General features: G+C 36.5%; 1 protein-coding gene across 2 annotated transcripts in view; it reads right to left on the bottom strand.

Moving 5' to 3' along the window:
• The window catches only part of GALNT13 (polypeptide N-acetylgalactosaminyltransferase 13), a gene marked incomplete at its 3' end in the record, with an annotated part of 475438 nt that overhangs the window by 319768 nt on the left and 138049 nt on the right, over positions 1-17621 (bottom strand). For both annotated transcript variants that reach the window (XM_082631233.1, XM_082631232.1), the window contains exon 2: positions 14122-14290. In XM_082631233.1, the coding sequence (XP_082487359.1) occupies positions 14122-14290 (169 nt within the window). The remainder of the gene's footprint in view (positions 1-14121; positions 14291-17621) is intronic.

Raw genomic sequence — 17621 nt, 5'->3', positions numbered from 1 at the left:
TTGTTTTTCTCATTTAAAAATAAGCCATAGGGGCTTCCCTTGTGGCGCAGTGGTTGAGAGTCCGCCTGCCGATGCAGGGGACACGGGTTCGTGCCCCGGTCAGGGAAGATCCCACATGCCGCGGAGCTGCTAGGCCCGTGAGCCATGGCCGCTGAGCCTGCGCGTCCGGAGCCTGTGCTCTGCAATGGGAGAGGCCACAACAGTGAGAGGCCCGCGTACCGCAAAAAAAAAAAAAAAAAAAAAAAGCCATAGGGACTTCCCTGGTGGTCCAGTGGTTAATACTTCTCCTTCCAATGCGGGGGGTGCAGGTTTGATCCCTGGTGGGGGAACTAAGATCCCACATTCCTCAGGCCAAAAAACCAAAACATTAAAGAAAACAGAAGCAATATTGTAAAAAATTCAATAAAGACTTTAAAAATGGTCCACATCAAAAAAAAAAAAACCTAAAAAAAATAAGCCATAGACTTATTTCATATCAAAAACTAAAATAAAATAAAATGGTACAGCTGCTACAGGAAGCAGTATGGTGCTTCCTCAAAACATAGAATTAGCATATGATCCAGCAATTCCATTTCTCGAAAGAACGGAAAATACGATCTTAAAGAGATATTTATACAGCTATCTTCATAGTAGGATTATTCACAGTAGGCAAAAGGTGGAAGGAAACTAAGTGTCCACTGACAGATTAATGGATAAACAAAAGTGGTATATACATATAATGGAATCTTATTCACCTTAAAAAGTTAGGAATTTCTGACACATGCTGCAACGTGGATGAACCTTGAGGACATTATGCTAAGTGAAATAAGTTACTCATAAAAAGACAAATGCTTGGTGCTTTGTGACCGCCTGGAGGGGTGGGATAGGGAGGGTGGGAGACGCAAGAGGGAGGGGATATGGGAACATAGGTGTATGTATAACTGATTCATTTTGTTATAAAGCAGAAACTAACACACCATTGTTAAGCAATTAAAAAATAAGAAAAAAAAAGACAAATGCTGTATGATTCCAATTATATGAGTTACCAAGAATATCCAAATTCATACAGACAGAGATTAAAATGGTGGTTACCAGGGTCTGGGGATAGTGGAGAATATGGAGTTGTTGTTTAATAGGTATAGAGTTTCAGTTCTGCAAGATAAAAGGTTCTGGAGACTGGTCCCACAACAGTGTGCATATACTTGTAGGGTAGTGAAAAAACTTTGGGTTATTCACCTTGGGTTAGTACCAGAGGCCAGCCAATTAAACTGACAAAAAAAAAGAGTAACAGGAGAAAATGCATATAAATTTTATTTTGATGTTAATGTTTTGGTTTTTATGTATATGGAGGTCTTTTAGAAAATAGAGGAAGACCCAAAAGAAGTGGTTAAACTTGGGCTGGGGTTGGGGGTCTTAGATGTCATTTTAACAAATGGTGATGAATCATGGAAAAGACAAAGGAAAAGCTATCTGGGCTTTTAGGTGTGGTAAAATGCGGGATGGCAAATATATGGGGGAAACTAACAGAAGATAAGGGTTATTTAGTAAGGTTGAGTTTATGCAGAGTCATTTCAGTGCCATGTCCATCACCAGTGATAAAGGTTATTGTTCCTTTTCTTGTTCAAGACACAGGGGTATCTTCACAAGGGAAACTTGCCTTGCTTTTAGGCAGATGAGGGAGGGAAGACAGCTTTTCCTGTGCCTGTTTTTTCTAAATTGCCTTTAGTCAAAATAATCTTCATGCCAAAGTGGTATATTTAAAGATGGCATATTCTGATCCCCTTCATACTTAACACTACTGAACTATATATTTAAAAATAGTGAAGATGGTAAATTTTATGTTTTGTATAGCTTATTATAATTTTTAAAAAGTCAAAGTAATAGTTGTTAGAAAATTAAATAGATTGTCGAGGGGTAGTTCAGGTGTAAATGGAGTTATGCAGCATGCTTTCTGCCTACAGTGGTACATAAATGTGTCCCTGAAAACACACCTAGACATACTGTAATCAACTTTCTTGTTTGAAAGGAAAGTTATAGTGAAACAGTATTATTATTTCAAACATAATAATACCTATCATCTCTATCTTCTTAAAATAAATATATATAAATGTATATATTTATGTGCATACACAAACACACAGAGACAGATTCTTACACACCACTTCTAATTGGGGAAGTGAAATTAATTTTACACATGAGCACATTACATAAATCAAAGTATTATAGAAATTATTATTATCTTCAGAGGCAAAATTTTTGCCAGCATATGAAAGTTGTAGTAATTCTCAAATTATTAAGAAAAGATGTGGAACAGAGTTCAGAAATCCAATTAATAGTCTCATTTTCTATGTCTCCTTGTGCAATCAATGCTACATTTATTGTATTTTAATTCATAGGAAAGACAATCCATATAAAGGTACACTTATGAGATTGAGCACAGAAAAAATATATACTATGGCTTATTTCTGTTTGATGTAGTAAATAAATTCTTTGTCCTTTGAGAGCATCTTATTCAGAATTTGTATGCTACAGCTCCTTTCCACTAATATCGCAAGACCGCTAGTCTTTTTCTCTTTATCAGCTTGCAAGTGTGAATACGTAAGAAGCAGTTATTTGTCTAGGATATAAATAGCTGAAATAAATTTCCTATTTCCTCATTTATTTCCCTGATGAAATATATTTAAATGCCAGCTGCATTATAACCTTCAAACAACTCAATACCAGAACTTGAAGTGCTATTAAATGTCTGAATACAAGTAAATGCTAAAAAACCTTAACATTTTGTTTTAATTGGCCACAGCTATTTTATAAATATTCACTCAATAATTACTGTTAATTTCTTATTCAAAAAGAATGGCAGAGTAAAGGGAGAAGCCAATTGCTTAAAAAGTTTCCTTGCTTAGTCCAAAAAAAGAAGGCTAGGACATGAAAGAATTCCACAGAATAATAATGATAATGAATCTAAAAATTTCACTAGGAACTCAGCACAATTCTATCCTTCATCATTTTTGGTGTGTTCATACGATACTATAATTTGTTGTTTATGTAAATATATTCTTTTTACTCTTCACAGTCAGGGGCTATTATATCTATTTTCTTGTTCTCAAGGCTAAATCTATATTAGGTAAATGACAGGGATTGGTTGGTTAACTAACTGAGTACTTGGTTTCATCAGTGAAAGCAAACTGGGGTTTAGAAAATTAATGGCTTACCCAAGATTCAGTAGGAAGCCACAGAGCCATATCTTAAACTTCTGTGTTTTGGCTCCATACCTAGAGATTTTCCCCCTAATTATTTTAAAAAGTTCTCCACTGTAGGCTTTTTGTTCCACCTATTTGTTTTGCATATAATGGAATAGAGTCGTGTACGTCATTGATTATAATCATAGTCATATTGTTTTCTCTGCTTCAGAAAAGCCTAGAGGCATGGGATAACATTGGCTACAGACAGCTTTTGCAAACCAAATTGTGATTTTTGCTGGATTTCATGGAAATATAGCTCAAACACTCTTTTCAAAAATGATACAAATACACACACATTCACAAACCAACATACATCTATGCATTTGCTTAACATTTGTTCCATTGCTTTTGCGTCTTTATGGAGTTTTATATATGCATAGGTCTGCTATATTTCTAGCATTGTCTGTTTCAGGAGCCCAGTAAATATGTAACAGCTCTGTGTATCAGCAAAAGGATATTATAACATTTAGTTGCTTAAGGTCCATTCAGGTTACTCAAATGAGAGTTTCTTAAAGAGGCTTCCCCTTACTGCTCTATTCTCTATCACTTACCATTCTTCATTCTTTTATTTGTTCTAAATTCCATGAAGCAGAGACTTACTACTAGTTTTGTTTACTACTATATCCCCAGCACACAGAACAGTATTTGGCACATACCAGCATATTAGGTGCTAAAATAATGTGTTTAATATCACTTAATGGTTTTCTTTAGTTTGGTAATATATTCTCTCTCTCTTATTTAAATATTACTTGAAAACCAAACAAAATGACACTTATTTACTTGCTTTTTTAAACAGAAATATTTAGGCCCAGTTTCTTAAATTCAAACTATAACAATTTACAAAATATTAGACCCGTAATAGATGAGAAACATGCTAACTAATCCCTAATGCTGATCCATCGACGCAAGTTGCTAGTCATTTTTCTCAATGTTCTGAATAGAATTTTATGACATTGTACTTTTTTTTTTTTTTAATGGAGGATGGGCAAAGGGGAGAGAGGATTGGTTATAGCTGTCTGGAATTCTATTTATATTTATATAGATTTAATCACAAGAATCCCAGAAACTGAGGGCCTTCAAAAAAGTAAGAAATTTGTTAAGTGCTTCAGCCTTGACTGTACTTAAAACATCCAAGTACCATGATTATTTGTGATACTATCATTTTATGTCTCTCAAATAATTAAAGATAATATATAAGTGTAATATAAAATTTAATAAATATATTAAGTAAAGAAGCAAATTAATATAAAAATTTAAACATCCCTGGGGATGGACATTCTAGAACTTATCTCCAATTTGTCCTGATGTTTCATCACAATTGTCTCCATGGAAAAACATTTTTTATTTAGTTTCTTCTCTTTGAAAACATGGGATATTTGCTTAGATTTATTCCTCTTGTAAAACAATTAATAAAGACAAACCTCAATTAAACAGGGTCAGGATATCAGAAGAGGGAGCTCTCATGCGCCGCATTGACAGTGGAGACCAACAGGAAGAAGAGAGACTCCCCTTCTTTCCCAGCAACAACTCAGCCAATGAAAAGCCATGGAATTTTTCTTCCCACCCCCCCAATTTCCTTTTCCTCTCTATAAAAGTGTCTCCCTTTCCTTGCTGTGCAGGGACTTGCCTGTGGTTTGCCATGTTTGTAGGCCCTGAATTGCAATTCTCTGCTGATCTGAATAAGTGCATCTTTGTTGGAGATGGCAGTCTATTTGCTTCAGGTCAAAATTTTGGTGGATCTTTCAGGGACCAGAGGAGACTCCCTATGGCTGCAGGGCTGGAGAACAAACAGGGGAGGTACCCACAGTTGAGCCCATTGTTTCTCACTGCATTTCTCACCAGCACTGGAATTTGAAGTTTTTCCTGGATTCAGCTCACATCCTCTTGTGTTTGAAGCCCTGCAGGCTTTATTCAGGATCTATTTAACCGCTTTGTCTTTCTGGTTAAGGTTTTGTTCTGTGTGTAACTACTCCTTTGGCACTTTGGTGTGATCTTGAGATGAGACTATTTCAATTGAACCTGTCTAAAAATGCCTTTGGCTCAGTTCTTTCAGGAAGGGGCTGCTTCAGATGAAACTGTTCTGGTTTTTCAACTTTTGGCTTATTCCTTTAGAAGGGTTGTCCTCTGAAGACTGCCTAAAAAACAAAAAAAGCCTTCAGCCTGGCTCCTCCAGGACCAATGTTTTCTAAGGACTGGCTAGGACTGGCTTGCAAGCTTTTGAATTAAGCCATTTGTTCTACAAACTGTTTAAACTGTTTGAAATTTTTCTTTGCTCTAAAGGAAAAACCTCTAGGAAATGGGATCCCAGTTATCTAGCTTTTTTGAGGGTGCCTTCCCTACAGGGACTCTGGCTAATTTTATTTTTAAAACCAAGGTCCTTCCCCATGCACAGTTTCTAAATAAATGGACTGACTAGACCAAAGGCAATTTAGAATCTCAATGGCCATGATGGGGAACTTCTGAAATCCCTAAACTTAATTTCCTTAAAACTGAACTGGTTCAAAAATTTCCAAAACTGACTGGAACACTTATTTCAATTGGTATTTTGAGGCTTCCCAATGTTATCAGGTATCTAAAATTGCCTCTCTGCAAAATATGATTTTAAGATTAACTAAGGCAAACGAATGATTAAAGAGAGAAACAATGGCTCCCAAAGCCCCAGGCTCTCCTTCCTTGGCTTCTTTGTATTAGGCTCTGCTTCTAGTCCCATCTTGTCTCGATTGCTCTTCTCCTCATGTCCAGACTCCACCTTTGGTGCCATCTTCCTCCATCCATTCTACGCTGCCTCCAATATACCCTCAATTCCCCCATACTTAATTTTCTTGCCAATCTTTCCCTTTTCTCTGAAACCCTCCCCACTCCCTTTTCCTCTTAAAGTTGTCAGAACATGTACCTTTAAAATTAAGCTTTCTGAGGTTCCAGAGGCTAAACCCTTAGGTTCTTATCTTCCCTTGACTAAAGCTGAACTAGGAGCCATAGTCAAAGATTTTCCCAAAGTAACCAAAGATTCTCTCGGATGGTGGAGAAATTTATTATAGTCATTCAAACTTATCACCCTGGTTTCTCTGACTTATATCAGCTAGATCATATGCTTGTCAATTAAGGTCAGGTCTAGTATTGGATGAAAAACACTAATTGGGAAAGTTCTTCAAGGTCACTAGAATTATAACTAGGAGAACAGCCCACTAACTTATTACATGATCAGTCTCAGGCAATTGCTAGATGATGTCATTGAGCAATTCCTAGAGCTTTTCCAAAGCCTGTTGATTAGAAAAAAATTCAGGCTTGCACATAAAAATATGTTGAACCTGTTCGTGATTTTTTATTATTGAATTCAGATTGTTTTTTAAAGAAAATTCTGGTCTTCCTTCAGCTGTTGATTCCATCCAAGTAGCTCTTAACTCTAGTTTATTAATGGACTGAACTGGGACCTCTTCCTTCTAATAAAAAGGACCCAGATGGAATGGGAAACTATGTCCACTCCACATTTACTTAATCTGGAAAGTAGCTCTCTTACTCTAGATGAGTAACCTCCAGAGAAGGCCACCAAATTCTTCATCTTCAACTCCAGCAGATGGAAGCTCCTACACAAAACCAAAACCCTCTAGTTTCTGCTATTAATGCAAAGAGCCAGGACACTGGAAAAGAGACTATTACAAATTTAAGCACTTCAGGCACCTTTAGCCCTCTAACCAGCCTTCCCAACGTCCTTATTCTCAATGACAGGGTTCTGGGGATCTACAGGGGTTCTTCCCAGTTCTCCCTCCTTACTGACTTGGAGAAACATTTCTTCTGATTGGGGATGAATCTCTTCCCATCCTAAATGACACTGCAGCCACAGGCCTAGTGCTCAACCCCACTACTATAAAGCAACCCCTCCCTCTGAGTACTAAAATAGTTCAAATAGTGGGGATTTCTAATGAACCTCAAGAGGTTCTTGTCTCTGAACCTATTGCCTTTTGTTTAGGTCCTTTGAGAGATACCCACTCTTTTATCCTTAGTTCCTCTGCCCCTATTCACTTATTAAGCTGAGGCTTAGAGAAGCATCACACCAGAATTGATTTCTTCCAGAGCAGAAATAATTCTAGAAATTGACAGTAGTCATCAAAGTAATCCCCAGGTGAATTAAATAGCCCTGTGACATCTTTTATTTGTTCCTACTCTGATGGTACTAAAGCAGATTCTGAGAACACTGGTCACTTGTCCCTACTGAATCAACTACCGCTTTCCATATGGGCAAAATCTCCAACTGATGTGACAAAATTCACAGCGCACCTCCAGTCAAAATTCAATTAGATACCTCAAAACCTCTTCCCAGAATTAATCAATATCCTATAAGTAAAGAAGCCCTTCAAAGCATAAAGTCCATAACAGAAGATTACATGGCTCAAGGACTCATTATCCCTTGTACTAGCCCCTGTAACACTCCCATTTTACTGGTGAGAACACCTAAGGGCTGAGGGTAGAGGTTTGTCCAGGACCTCAGGGCAATAAACAACATTGTTATCCCTGGACACCCTATTGTTCCTAAGCCTCATATCTTACTAACATCCATTCCCACTGGAAGTAAATTCTTTAATGTAATTGATTTATGCAATTTATTTTTAGTATTCCAGATGATGAAGCTAGCCAGTACTTATTGCCTTCACTTGGGAAGAAAAAACAATTCACCTGGGCAGTAATGCCTTAGGTTTTACTGAGAGTCCTTTTTATTTCTTGCAAATCCTGAAGGTGGATCTGGATGACATCAAGTTCCCTAGAGGTTCTACTCTGTTGCAATATCTGATGATTTGTTTCTTTACTCTCTTTCTCAAGTCCCCTCACAGGAAGACAGCATCCGCTTGTTAAAGCCTTCGGTCTTAAAGGGACATAAGTTCACCAAAGGAAAATTGCAGTTTGGCCAAACCCAGGTTTGATATTTTCTTCTTTTTCTTTTTTTTTTTAAATTTTTGGCTGCATTGGGTCTTCGTTGCTGCACGCGGGCTTTCTTTAGTTGTGGCGAGTGGAGGCTGCTCTTCGTTGTGGTGCATGGGCTTCTCAATGCAGTGGCTTCTCTTGCTGCAGGGCACAGGCTCTAGGTGCGCAAGCTTCAGTAGTTGTGGCACGCAGGCTCAGTAGTAGCAGCTCACAGGCTCTAGCGCACAGGCTCAGTAGTTGTGGCACACAGGTTTAGTTGCTCTGTGGCATGTGCGATCTTCCCAGACCAGGGCTTGAACCCATGTCCCCTGCATTGGCAGGCAGATTCTTAACCACTGTGTCACCAGAGAAGTCCCCCAGGTTTGATATTTAGGGCCTATGCTATCAAAAACAGGGCTCTACCTAGATCCACAGAGACATCATGGTATCCTAAGTTTCCCCCAAACCAAAAGTAAGCACCAACTGTGAGGTTTCCTTGGGCTACTTGATTCTTGCCAAAATCGGATTTGAAATTTCTCTCTCATGACCAAACCTCTGCATGTTTTACTCAACAATAACAACCCCAACCTAATTTTATCCAGTTTTATGGAAAGGACTGGAAGACACAGCTTTCAAGGCCCTAAAGGAGAGTTTGATGAAGCAACCTGTCCTTGGGCATCCCAATTATCAGATTCCTTTCTCCTTTTTGTATATGAAAAGGAAGGGAATGACCTTGGGGTACTCACCCAAAAATATGGAGACCACCATCGACTCATAAGGTATTATAGCCAGCAATGAGACCCTGTGACACCGGGATACCTGTCTTGCCTTAGTGCCATATCAACAACTGCCGTTTTTGGTTAAAGCCACCAAGAAAACTGTTGTGGAATTCCCTTTAACTATTTTTGTACCTGAGGCATTAGAAGCTCTCCTGAATTCTCACCACATTCAATATTTCTCTGCCAGCCATCTTACCTCCTATGAAGTCCTTTTGTTAACTGCCCCTCACATAACTCTTTTCTGTTATAATAACCTTAAGCTGGCTACTCTTTTCCCCTCCATCACCCACAAAGTTCCTCATGACTGCATAACACTGATGGACCACCTCCTGGGCTCCTCATAATGATATATCAGAAATTCCATTAGGTAATGTTGCCTTCTGAAGGTTCACCAATGGTTCTTATTTTAAAGGTGACAATGGCAAATAGTGCTCTGAGTAGGCTATCATAATTTGTTTTGATGTTGTTGAGGCAGCATCTTTATCTGTGGCTACTTCAGCTCAACAGGCTGAATTACACACTCTTACCTGGGCTTGAACTTTAGCCAGGGACAAAACTGTTTATACCGACAGTAGATAGGCTTTTGAAGTAGCTCATGATTTTGGAATGTTGTGGAAGCAACATTGCCACAACATCCTTATTTTCAGTGGAAATAACATTAAAAATGGCCCTTATGTTCAGGAATTATTGTGCACAATAATGTTACCTGCCATTTTAGCTATTATTAAGATTCTGGGATATTCTAAACTTGAAATCTCTGGACGCTAAGAGAAATTACCTTGCTGATATTTCTGCAAGGAATGTTGTCCTTAAAGGGACCAACAGCATCCAAACCTCTGTCATGGTCCAAAAGGTATTTCCAAATTATCCAAATGATAATTTAGAAAAACTGGCTAGAGAGGTCCAACAATTGGCCTCAGAAAAGGAAAAACAAGATTGGAAATTCAATTACTGTTGGTTTGATAAAAAGAGAAAGCTCTGGTTTGAACCAAATAACAATGCAGTCCTACCTGAGACTCTAAAATGCTCACTCCTCACTACTACACGTGCATTAAACCATTGATCTAGTGACAAAAGTGATAACCTTCATGAATCAATATTGGTGGGGAAACATTAACAGGGCCACAGAAAGTGCCTGCCTCACTTGTCCCACTTGTCCAACGTGCAGCCCAGGGAAGTCTGTTCCTACTGCTCCCAGACATTTTAAACTGCCAAATGGACCATTTGAAGTCTAGAAACTGGATTTCATACAACTTCCTCTGTCTAATGGATATAAATATGTTTCAGTCACAGTCTATATGCCTTCACCGTGGACTGAAACCTTCCCTTGCAGACCATTTACTGCCTATTCTGTGGCTAAAGTTGGGAAAGATTATTCCTTCCCGGAAGAAGTCTTCTTGAGTTTCATAGTGTTCGAGTAACCCATTTTACTGGCCAGGTGCTTTGCCAAGTCTTTGTTGTTTGGATGGTTTTACAGCACTGTCACTGGTGTGGATTGTTGCCTCAATCCTCTGGTTTAGAAGAACACACTCAGTGCATCATTAAGACTCAACTGGCAAAATTTGTAGAGGCTCTCCAAATAGGTTGGCCAGAAGCACTGTGGTTGGTCCTTCTAAATCTCAGATTCACCCCTTTTGAACTCATAAACTCTCACCCTTTGAGATAGTGATAGAACGTCAGTGCACTTGGCTCTTGCTTCTTTTGACCCACAACTGCTAGAAGGAAAGACCCTCCAATATTGCAAAGACCTAATTCATTTTATTAAAAACCACTATGAGTTTTTGTAAAGCAATCTGTTCTTAGTGCACCCTTGCGAGACAAAGACCTCAAGCATCATACCTTGCAACCTGAGATTTTTTCTATTGAAAAAGACACTTCCAGAAGTACTCTCTTCAACCTTGCTGGAAAGGTCACTATCAGGTTACTGCTAAGCAACCCTTGTGCCACCAAACCCCAAGGAATAGACTCTTGGATTTCCATGACTCACCTAAAAAAGAGCGCCAAGCACTGACTGGACCTGCACATAATTTGGTGGCTTAAAAGTAAAAAAAAAATCCCAGTATTGGAGGAGAGGACATCTGATGAGACAGTTTACCCAAGATATCCAGAACAGGTTTGTTGGAAGTTTGTTGCTAAACCTTTGATAATGATATAACACATCAGATAATCTCCAGTTTCTATGATCTTGACAACATAGAGACTTTAAATAATAATGCCTGAGAGTTCTCCCTCCTAACCCTCCTTGTTACCTGAATATGACTTTAACAGGTTTCTAATCTGAGCAATTTCCCTCCGACATGAGACACCACCCAGGATAGATCCTTCCTGACACTGAGGGACAAAAAGCCACTGAAGCCTGAAAACCTGACTCTTGATCAGTGATGCTTTTAGAGAAAGATCATGATCAAAAGAGGGATACGTAAAAAAATTAATAAACAGAAACCTCAATTAAATAGAGCTTGGGCATCAGAAAGGGGAGTCTCATACCCTGCAAGAATAGCAGAGCCCAGCTGGACAAAGAAAGACTTCTTTCCTGGCAAGAACTCAGCCAATGAAATGCCATGGACTCTTTGTTTACTACAGCCCTCCCAACTTCCTTTTTCACTCTATAAAAGACTTCTCCTTCCCTTGCTGTGTGGGGTCTTGCATGTGGCTTGCCATGGTCGCAGACCCTGAACTGCAATTCTCTGCTGATCCTAGATAAACCCATTTTTGCTGGAGAAATATCTGGCAGTCTATTTGTTTCAGGTCAGCACTCTGAACACATCTTCAAATATTTGTAGATTGATATTAAAGCCAAACACAATAGTAAAGTATTTGGACAATTTTCTGAATGCAGTCATAAAATATGCTGAGAACAGGGAGATCAGCTCGGTGCTTTGTGACTGCCTGGAGGGGTGGGATAGGGAGGGTGGGAGGGAGGGAGACGCAAGAGGGAAGGGATGTGGGAACAGATATATATGTATGACTGATTCACTTTGTTATAAAGCAGAAACTAATAAAAAAATATGCTGAGATATTTTAATGAATTCACAGTTTGGGCAGTTCAGACCCTTTCTAAATAAATATCAACTCAAGTTTTGACTAAAATAAGATCTTTTTAAACTAATTATTTATAAATCCCATCTTTTTATATCTTGATATTTCAGTCATCACTGAGGCTAGCTTTATGTGTCATCTCATGAGATGTCCCTATCCAAACACCGAACTGTAATACCAAAATTGGAAAAAATATAGTTTTCTACATCAAATGAGTATTAACAGCTTTTTACATCTTTTAAATAAGTTTGGATATCTGATTCATGGTGTGTTTCTCAACATTAGTTGTTCCCAGGCAGTCACACAATTGAGTCATTCAAGATGACTTGCAAATGTCCTCAGTGAACTTCACACACTTTATGATTTGTCTAGGAATTGTAGATGGTATTTCTTTCTTTCTTTCTTTTTTTTTTCTAATTGCATACACTGTGATGTCATAAAAATAAAACAGAAAATGATTTATTTCACTACTATTATTTGCAAAATCTCAAAATTCAAACAATAATATCTACAGTAGGTATGGCATTTTTTTTATAGTTTTTATACTGAGATTTGAATCCTACATTTTTTAAATGTTGAATTGTTCCATAGTTTAAGACTTAAGTCTTCAAGTACTTAATACACTCAGTAATTCTTAAAACAAGTAATACCACTGGCCACAAATATTTTAAATGGAAGCTCAATAATGATGTTGCTTCTTTTTTTCTTTTGTGATGGCTCTGTATTAAAATAGTTCTTACCTTAATTTTACACCAGATCTGATATAAAATTTAATGTTATATGTTCTGATAGTTGAAAATGACGATTTAAAAAAATTTGAAATAGTGTGTACATGGTTTTCCTGAACACATAAGTATCACATTTTCCCATTTTATCACAACATAGCATAAAAAACAAGGTAATAAATGCAACATTATAACATTATGAACTCAGCATATAAAATGCTCAAAAATACGTAGAAGAATATGCTTACTGTATATCTTTAAAAATTCAAATGTATCTATGCATATAGAAATACACACATACAATTAAGGACAGAACTACCTGTAAAATTATTTAGGCCTCTGGAATGCAAAAATATTAAATTTGATGCTTAAGCTATTTGCTAGGAACCAAAAATATCCATAATATGTAGTTACTTGTGGTTTTGTTGAGAGAGACATTTCAAAAGCATACAGGGGTATACAAAACCAGTTACTTAGCTATCAAATGAACCTTCTGACAACCCAGGCCAGCACCTCAACAAGGCTTGGATTAATTTATTTTGATCTTATTTGAAGTAATTCAGAAAGGAAAAAAAATCATGTTTAGTAAATATGTTAATGTCACCATCGCACTAATGTAATATAACCCATTATATGTAGCAAACTTTGTATGTATCAACTATGTATAAGCCATTACATGTCTAAAAGAACAACTTCGTTTTAAATAGACGTGTGCTCTGGAGGATATTTGTAAACTTGGAGATTTTCTAAAAACTGAGGACATATCTTTTCTAAGTGCCAAGAGTTTTCTTTATAAGGACTATATACAAGGATGACAACACTGCCACTAAATATTCTGATTTTTATTACCTCCATTTAAAATATGTTCAACTGTCTAGAGCATGGCTTACAGTTAATCACATAAGTGTTGAATTCTTCAACATAATTTTTCATGCAGTATTATTATTTCCAAGTGAGTATTTCCTCCATGGCTGATAACTGAGCTTTCTAATTATATCAATAAATAGCATCATAAATTGCTAAAGAGCCCACAATAATAATTTTAAAGGGTCAAAGAATCACACAGGCAGTTGGCTATTTTTATGCTGGAATAGCAAAGCGTATAGTTTTTCAAAGCAAAGTATAAGGGCTTTTTATACAGGCAAGAAAATAATTTATCAAAGATCATGTTTGCTCTATTTTTAGCAAGATAAAGCAAAGCAAAACAAAAAGACGTCTCATGAAGGAAAAAACCTGTTAGGTTTGTGTATTCTGCAATGCCTTTGCAAGTAACATATTTTGCTCTGCCAGAGAAAGACAGTTCATATCTCTCATCATAGCACGGTTAATTCCTGCTATGGCAAAGGTATTCAGAACCATATAGCTCTAGATTTCAAATAATCTGAGTTAATTGAAGTTCTGAGATATTCTGAAATTTGGGGATTGCTAATATATAAGATTATAAAACAAATGTAAACTCACCCTTCTAATCTTACATCCGGCAAACTTCTGTTAAGGGCAATCAAATCGCTGGCCATAAGGTTAAATTGATTGATTTTAAACAGTTCTTTCATTTTCTCCTGGTCATCTTTAGGAATCAGCACAGCCTTTCCCATTTCTCCTGGCCCTTCTTGGTTTCTTGAAATAACAGCTGTAAGACACACACAGGTACACACATACATAAAACATACAGATAATGAACTGAAAATATAAACTCATGTGTTGGATTAGATTCTAAAGGGTATCACTTATAAACTGGCTTAATGATAAAATCATCAAATCTTTATTGCCACTTACAAACCATGCACTACACTAAAGAAACAACTTATTTTAATTCACTAACTCAATGCTGCATGTTGTCCTTCAAGTCTATCACATATCATATGATCTGACTAATCATTAAGACTTAATAATTAAGCAACACAAAACACCAAAACTTAAAACTTCTCTTTCATGTTTTTTAATACACTTATTAGAGAGGGATGAAGTTGAGCTCTGGGCAGACTAAGTTGTGCAAAATGATAAAAGAGAAATTTAAAAAATTTACCAAGATTAATTTATTTTTACATCCACTTAAATATTTTGGTATTTCAAATATCTACTGCCATTATATCTTTATAAAAGCAAGTAAGGTTGGCAACGCTTTATCCCCATCAGAATTTGATTTCTTTGTCAAATCATTTTCAAATAAGTGAAAAGAACTTTCATAGCAGTGACATATAATTTTAAATGTCATGTTGGATTTGGAGGCTATGTGTTCCATGACTGGAATTTCAGAGCAATATTCTGCGTTGGACTGTTTTTATTAAGAGCACTCAGGATTCTATACAAGCTAATGTTCTTGCCATTTCCTCCAAGTTATCACCACACAAATGTCCCTTCTAGCTATAAAATACATGGTTCAGAGGCTTCTCTGGTGGCACAGTGGTTGAGAGTCCGCCTGCCGATGCAGGGGACATGGGTTCGTGCCCCGATCTGGGAGGATCCCACATGCCGCGGAGCAGCTGGGCCCGTGAGCCATGGCCGCTGAGCCTGTGCTCCGCAAGGGGAGAGGCCACAACAGTGAGAGGCCCGCATACCACACACACACACACACACAAAATACATGGCTCAATGTGTGTGTGTGTGTAGGCACACACATGCATGCATATGTCTCTATGTATGTTAACATAGAGTAATAAGACAAGTTTCGTTAATCCTAATGTCCCCTTAACTTACTTTTCATAATGATATTAAATTAGGTTACCATGAAAGAAACATAGTTCTAGTCTTGACTCTTCCAATGTTTTGCTGTATTATAGCACCTAACACATTAATCTTACTGAGTTTAATTTCCATATACTTTAAAGGGCAAATATTTGGACCCAGATTACTTTAAAATGTATTTAAAAATTAAAGAATATTAAAAAACTAAAACTAGAAATACCATATGATCCAGCAATTCCACTCCTGGGTATATATCCAGAAAAAACTAAAACAATAATTTGAAAAGATACATGCGCTGTACCTCAATGTTCATTGCAGCACTACGTATAAGAGCCAAGATATGGAAGCAACTCAAGTGCCCATAAACAGATGACTGGATTAAGAAGATGTGGCAAGCATATATATATATACACATATATATATGTGTATATATATATGTATAGAATATTACTCAGCCATAAAAAAGAATGAAATATTGCCATTTGCAGCAATGTGGATAGACCTAGAGAATAGTATGCTTAGTGAAATAGGACCAACAGAAAAAGATGAATACTATATGATATTACTCATATGTGGGATCTAAAAAATAATACAAATGAGTGTACATACTAAACAGAAACAGACTCATAGACATAGTAAACTTACTATGTTTACTTACTATGTTTACTACTTACCCTACAAATTTAGAGTTACCAAAAGGGAAAGAGAGGGGGAGAGAGACAAATTAGGGGTATGAGGTTAACAGATACCAACTACTATGCATAAAATAGGTAAGCAAAAAGGATTTACTGTAGAGCACAGGGAATTATACCCAATATCTTGTAATAACCTAAAATGGAATATAATCTGCAAAAAAAAAAAAAAAATGAATCACTATGCTGGATACCTGAAACTAACACAATTTTGTAAGTCAACTATACTTCAATACAAAATTAAAGGATAAAAAGCATGTGAAAATAATCCATAAATTACAGCATTTCATAGAATATAAATTCTAATGTAATATAAGAATATGGTCAAAATTAGGGTAGAACACAATAAGGAGACTTTCCTCTGATTTGACCATAATTATAAAACATCAAAACTGATATTACCAGTACTAATATACAATGGGTCTTCCAGTAGATTATTTTCTGTGAACGGTTATTCTGACTTTGGAATGGCAGGAGTCAAACTATAAAAGAGATTTAGGCATCTCTGGGGAACTTCAGATACGGGTATCATGAAGGTAATTAGCCTGTAAATCCTCTTATATGTAGAAAAATGGTAAGAACCAGGAAATTTTTAAATGGAAAAGATATATGTATTCAACCTCAAACTATTAAAGAAAGTTATCTTAAAGCTTATGAAGACTCTCATTCACTTTAAGAAGCAAAAATAGAAATGATGGCAGGAATTTTATGAAAAAGCATGTTTTGTTCAATTTATGAATTAGAATTCTAACAGTAATATGTTCCCTCAGGAGTTAGTAAGCCTATTGTCCCTGAAATCAGATGGAGTTGTTGGCGTTGGCTTTGGGTGAATTTGTGCTGCTGGTGAGATGCTGGACTTAGATAGGGCTTAAAGTACTTTTCATTTCTAGGATTTCTTTAAGTTTTGATTCCATAGAAATTGTTAAAAAGAATTTTTATAGTTTCCATAGGAGTCTTTCTAATTCTGAAGTAAAGGACATGATCAGGCTATATAATACTACCCACTGACCATAGATATTTTATGTATGTGTGTATCTATATCTATCTAGAAGGAAATAGATTCTCAATCTAGACTGGTAGAGATAGATAGATAGATAGGTAGATGATAGATATTTTACATATTCTGGTCTGTAACCTTAATGTCAGAAAATATAGGATTAACTTTTTTCTGGGAAAAAGAATTTTTGATTTTTGATACATTAAAGAGAGCTTAAAGAATTTGAGGTTAAAATAATTAGAATTTTTAGAAATTAAGAAAGCAATTCATTCACCATTCACAGTTCTTTAAAATGTCCTCTATAAATTCCAACAAAAACACCTTACATTGCAGAGAAAGGACTAGCATCAATGCAATGCTACCAAGACTACGAAATAGATAGGAATGACTTTTACGCTATGTAGAAAAACCATGGAGCTCAACTCCATCATTGTAGAGAATGAAGATTAAGTTATAGCACATTGAAATATTTGTTTTTTGTAATATATTCAAATCTGTGACAATTTCCTTTGCTTAGCATTTTGAAAATTATAGTTTTGTCAGTGGTATGGTAGACTAAGTATATCATTTTGTAGTGTTATCAACAA

Source organism: Mesoplodon mirus, assembly GCF_964341445.2.
Source record: "Mesoplodon mirus genome assembly, chromosome: 8".
Classification (NCBI taxonomy): domain Eukaryota; kingdom Metazoa; phylum Chordata; class Mammalia; order Artiodactyla; family Ziphiidae; genus Mesoplodon; species Mesoplodon mirus.
The sequence above is the reverse complement of the archived record's forward strand: the minus strand, read 5'-3'. Positions and strand labels throughout refer to the sequence as shown.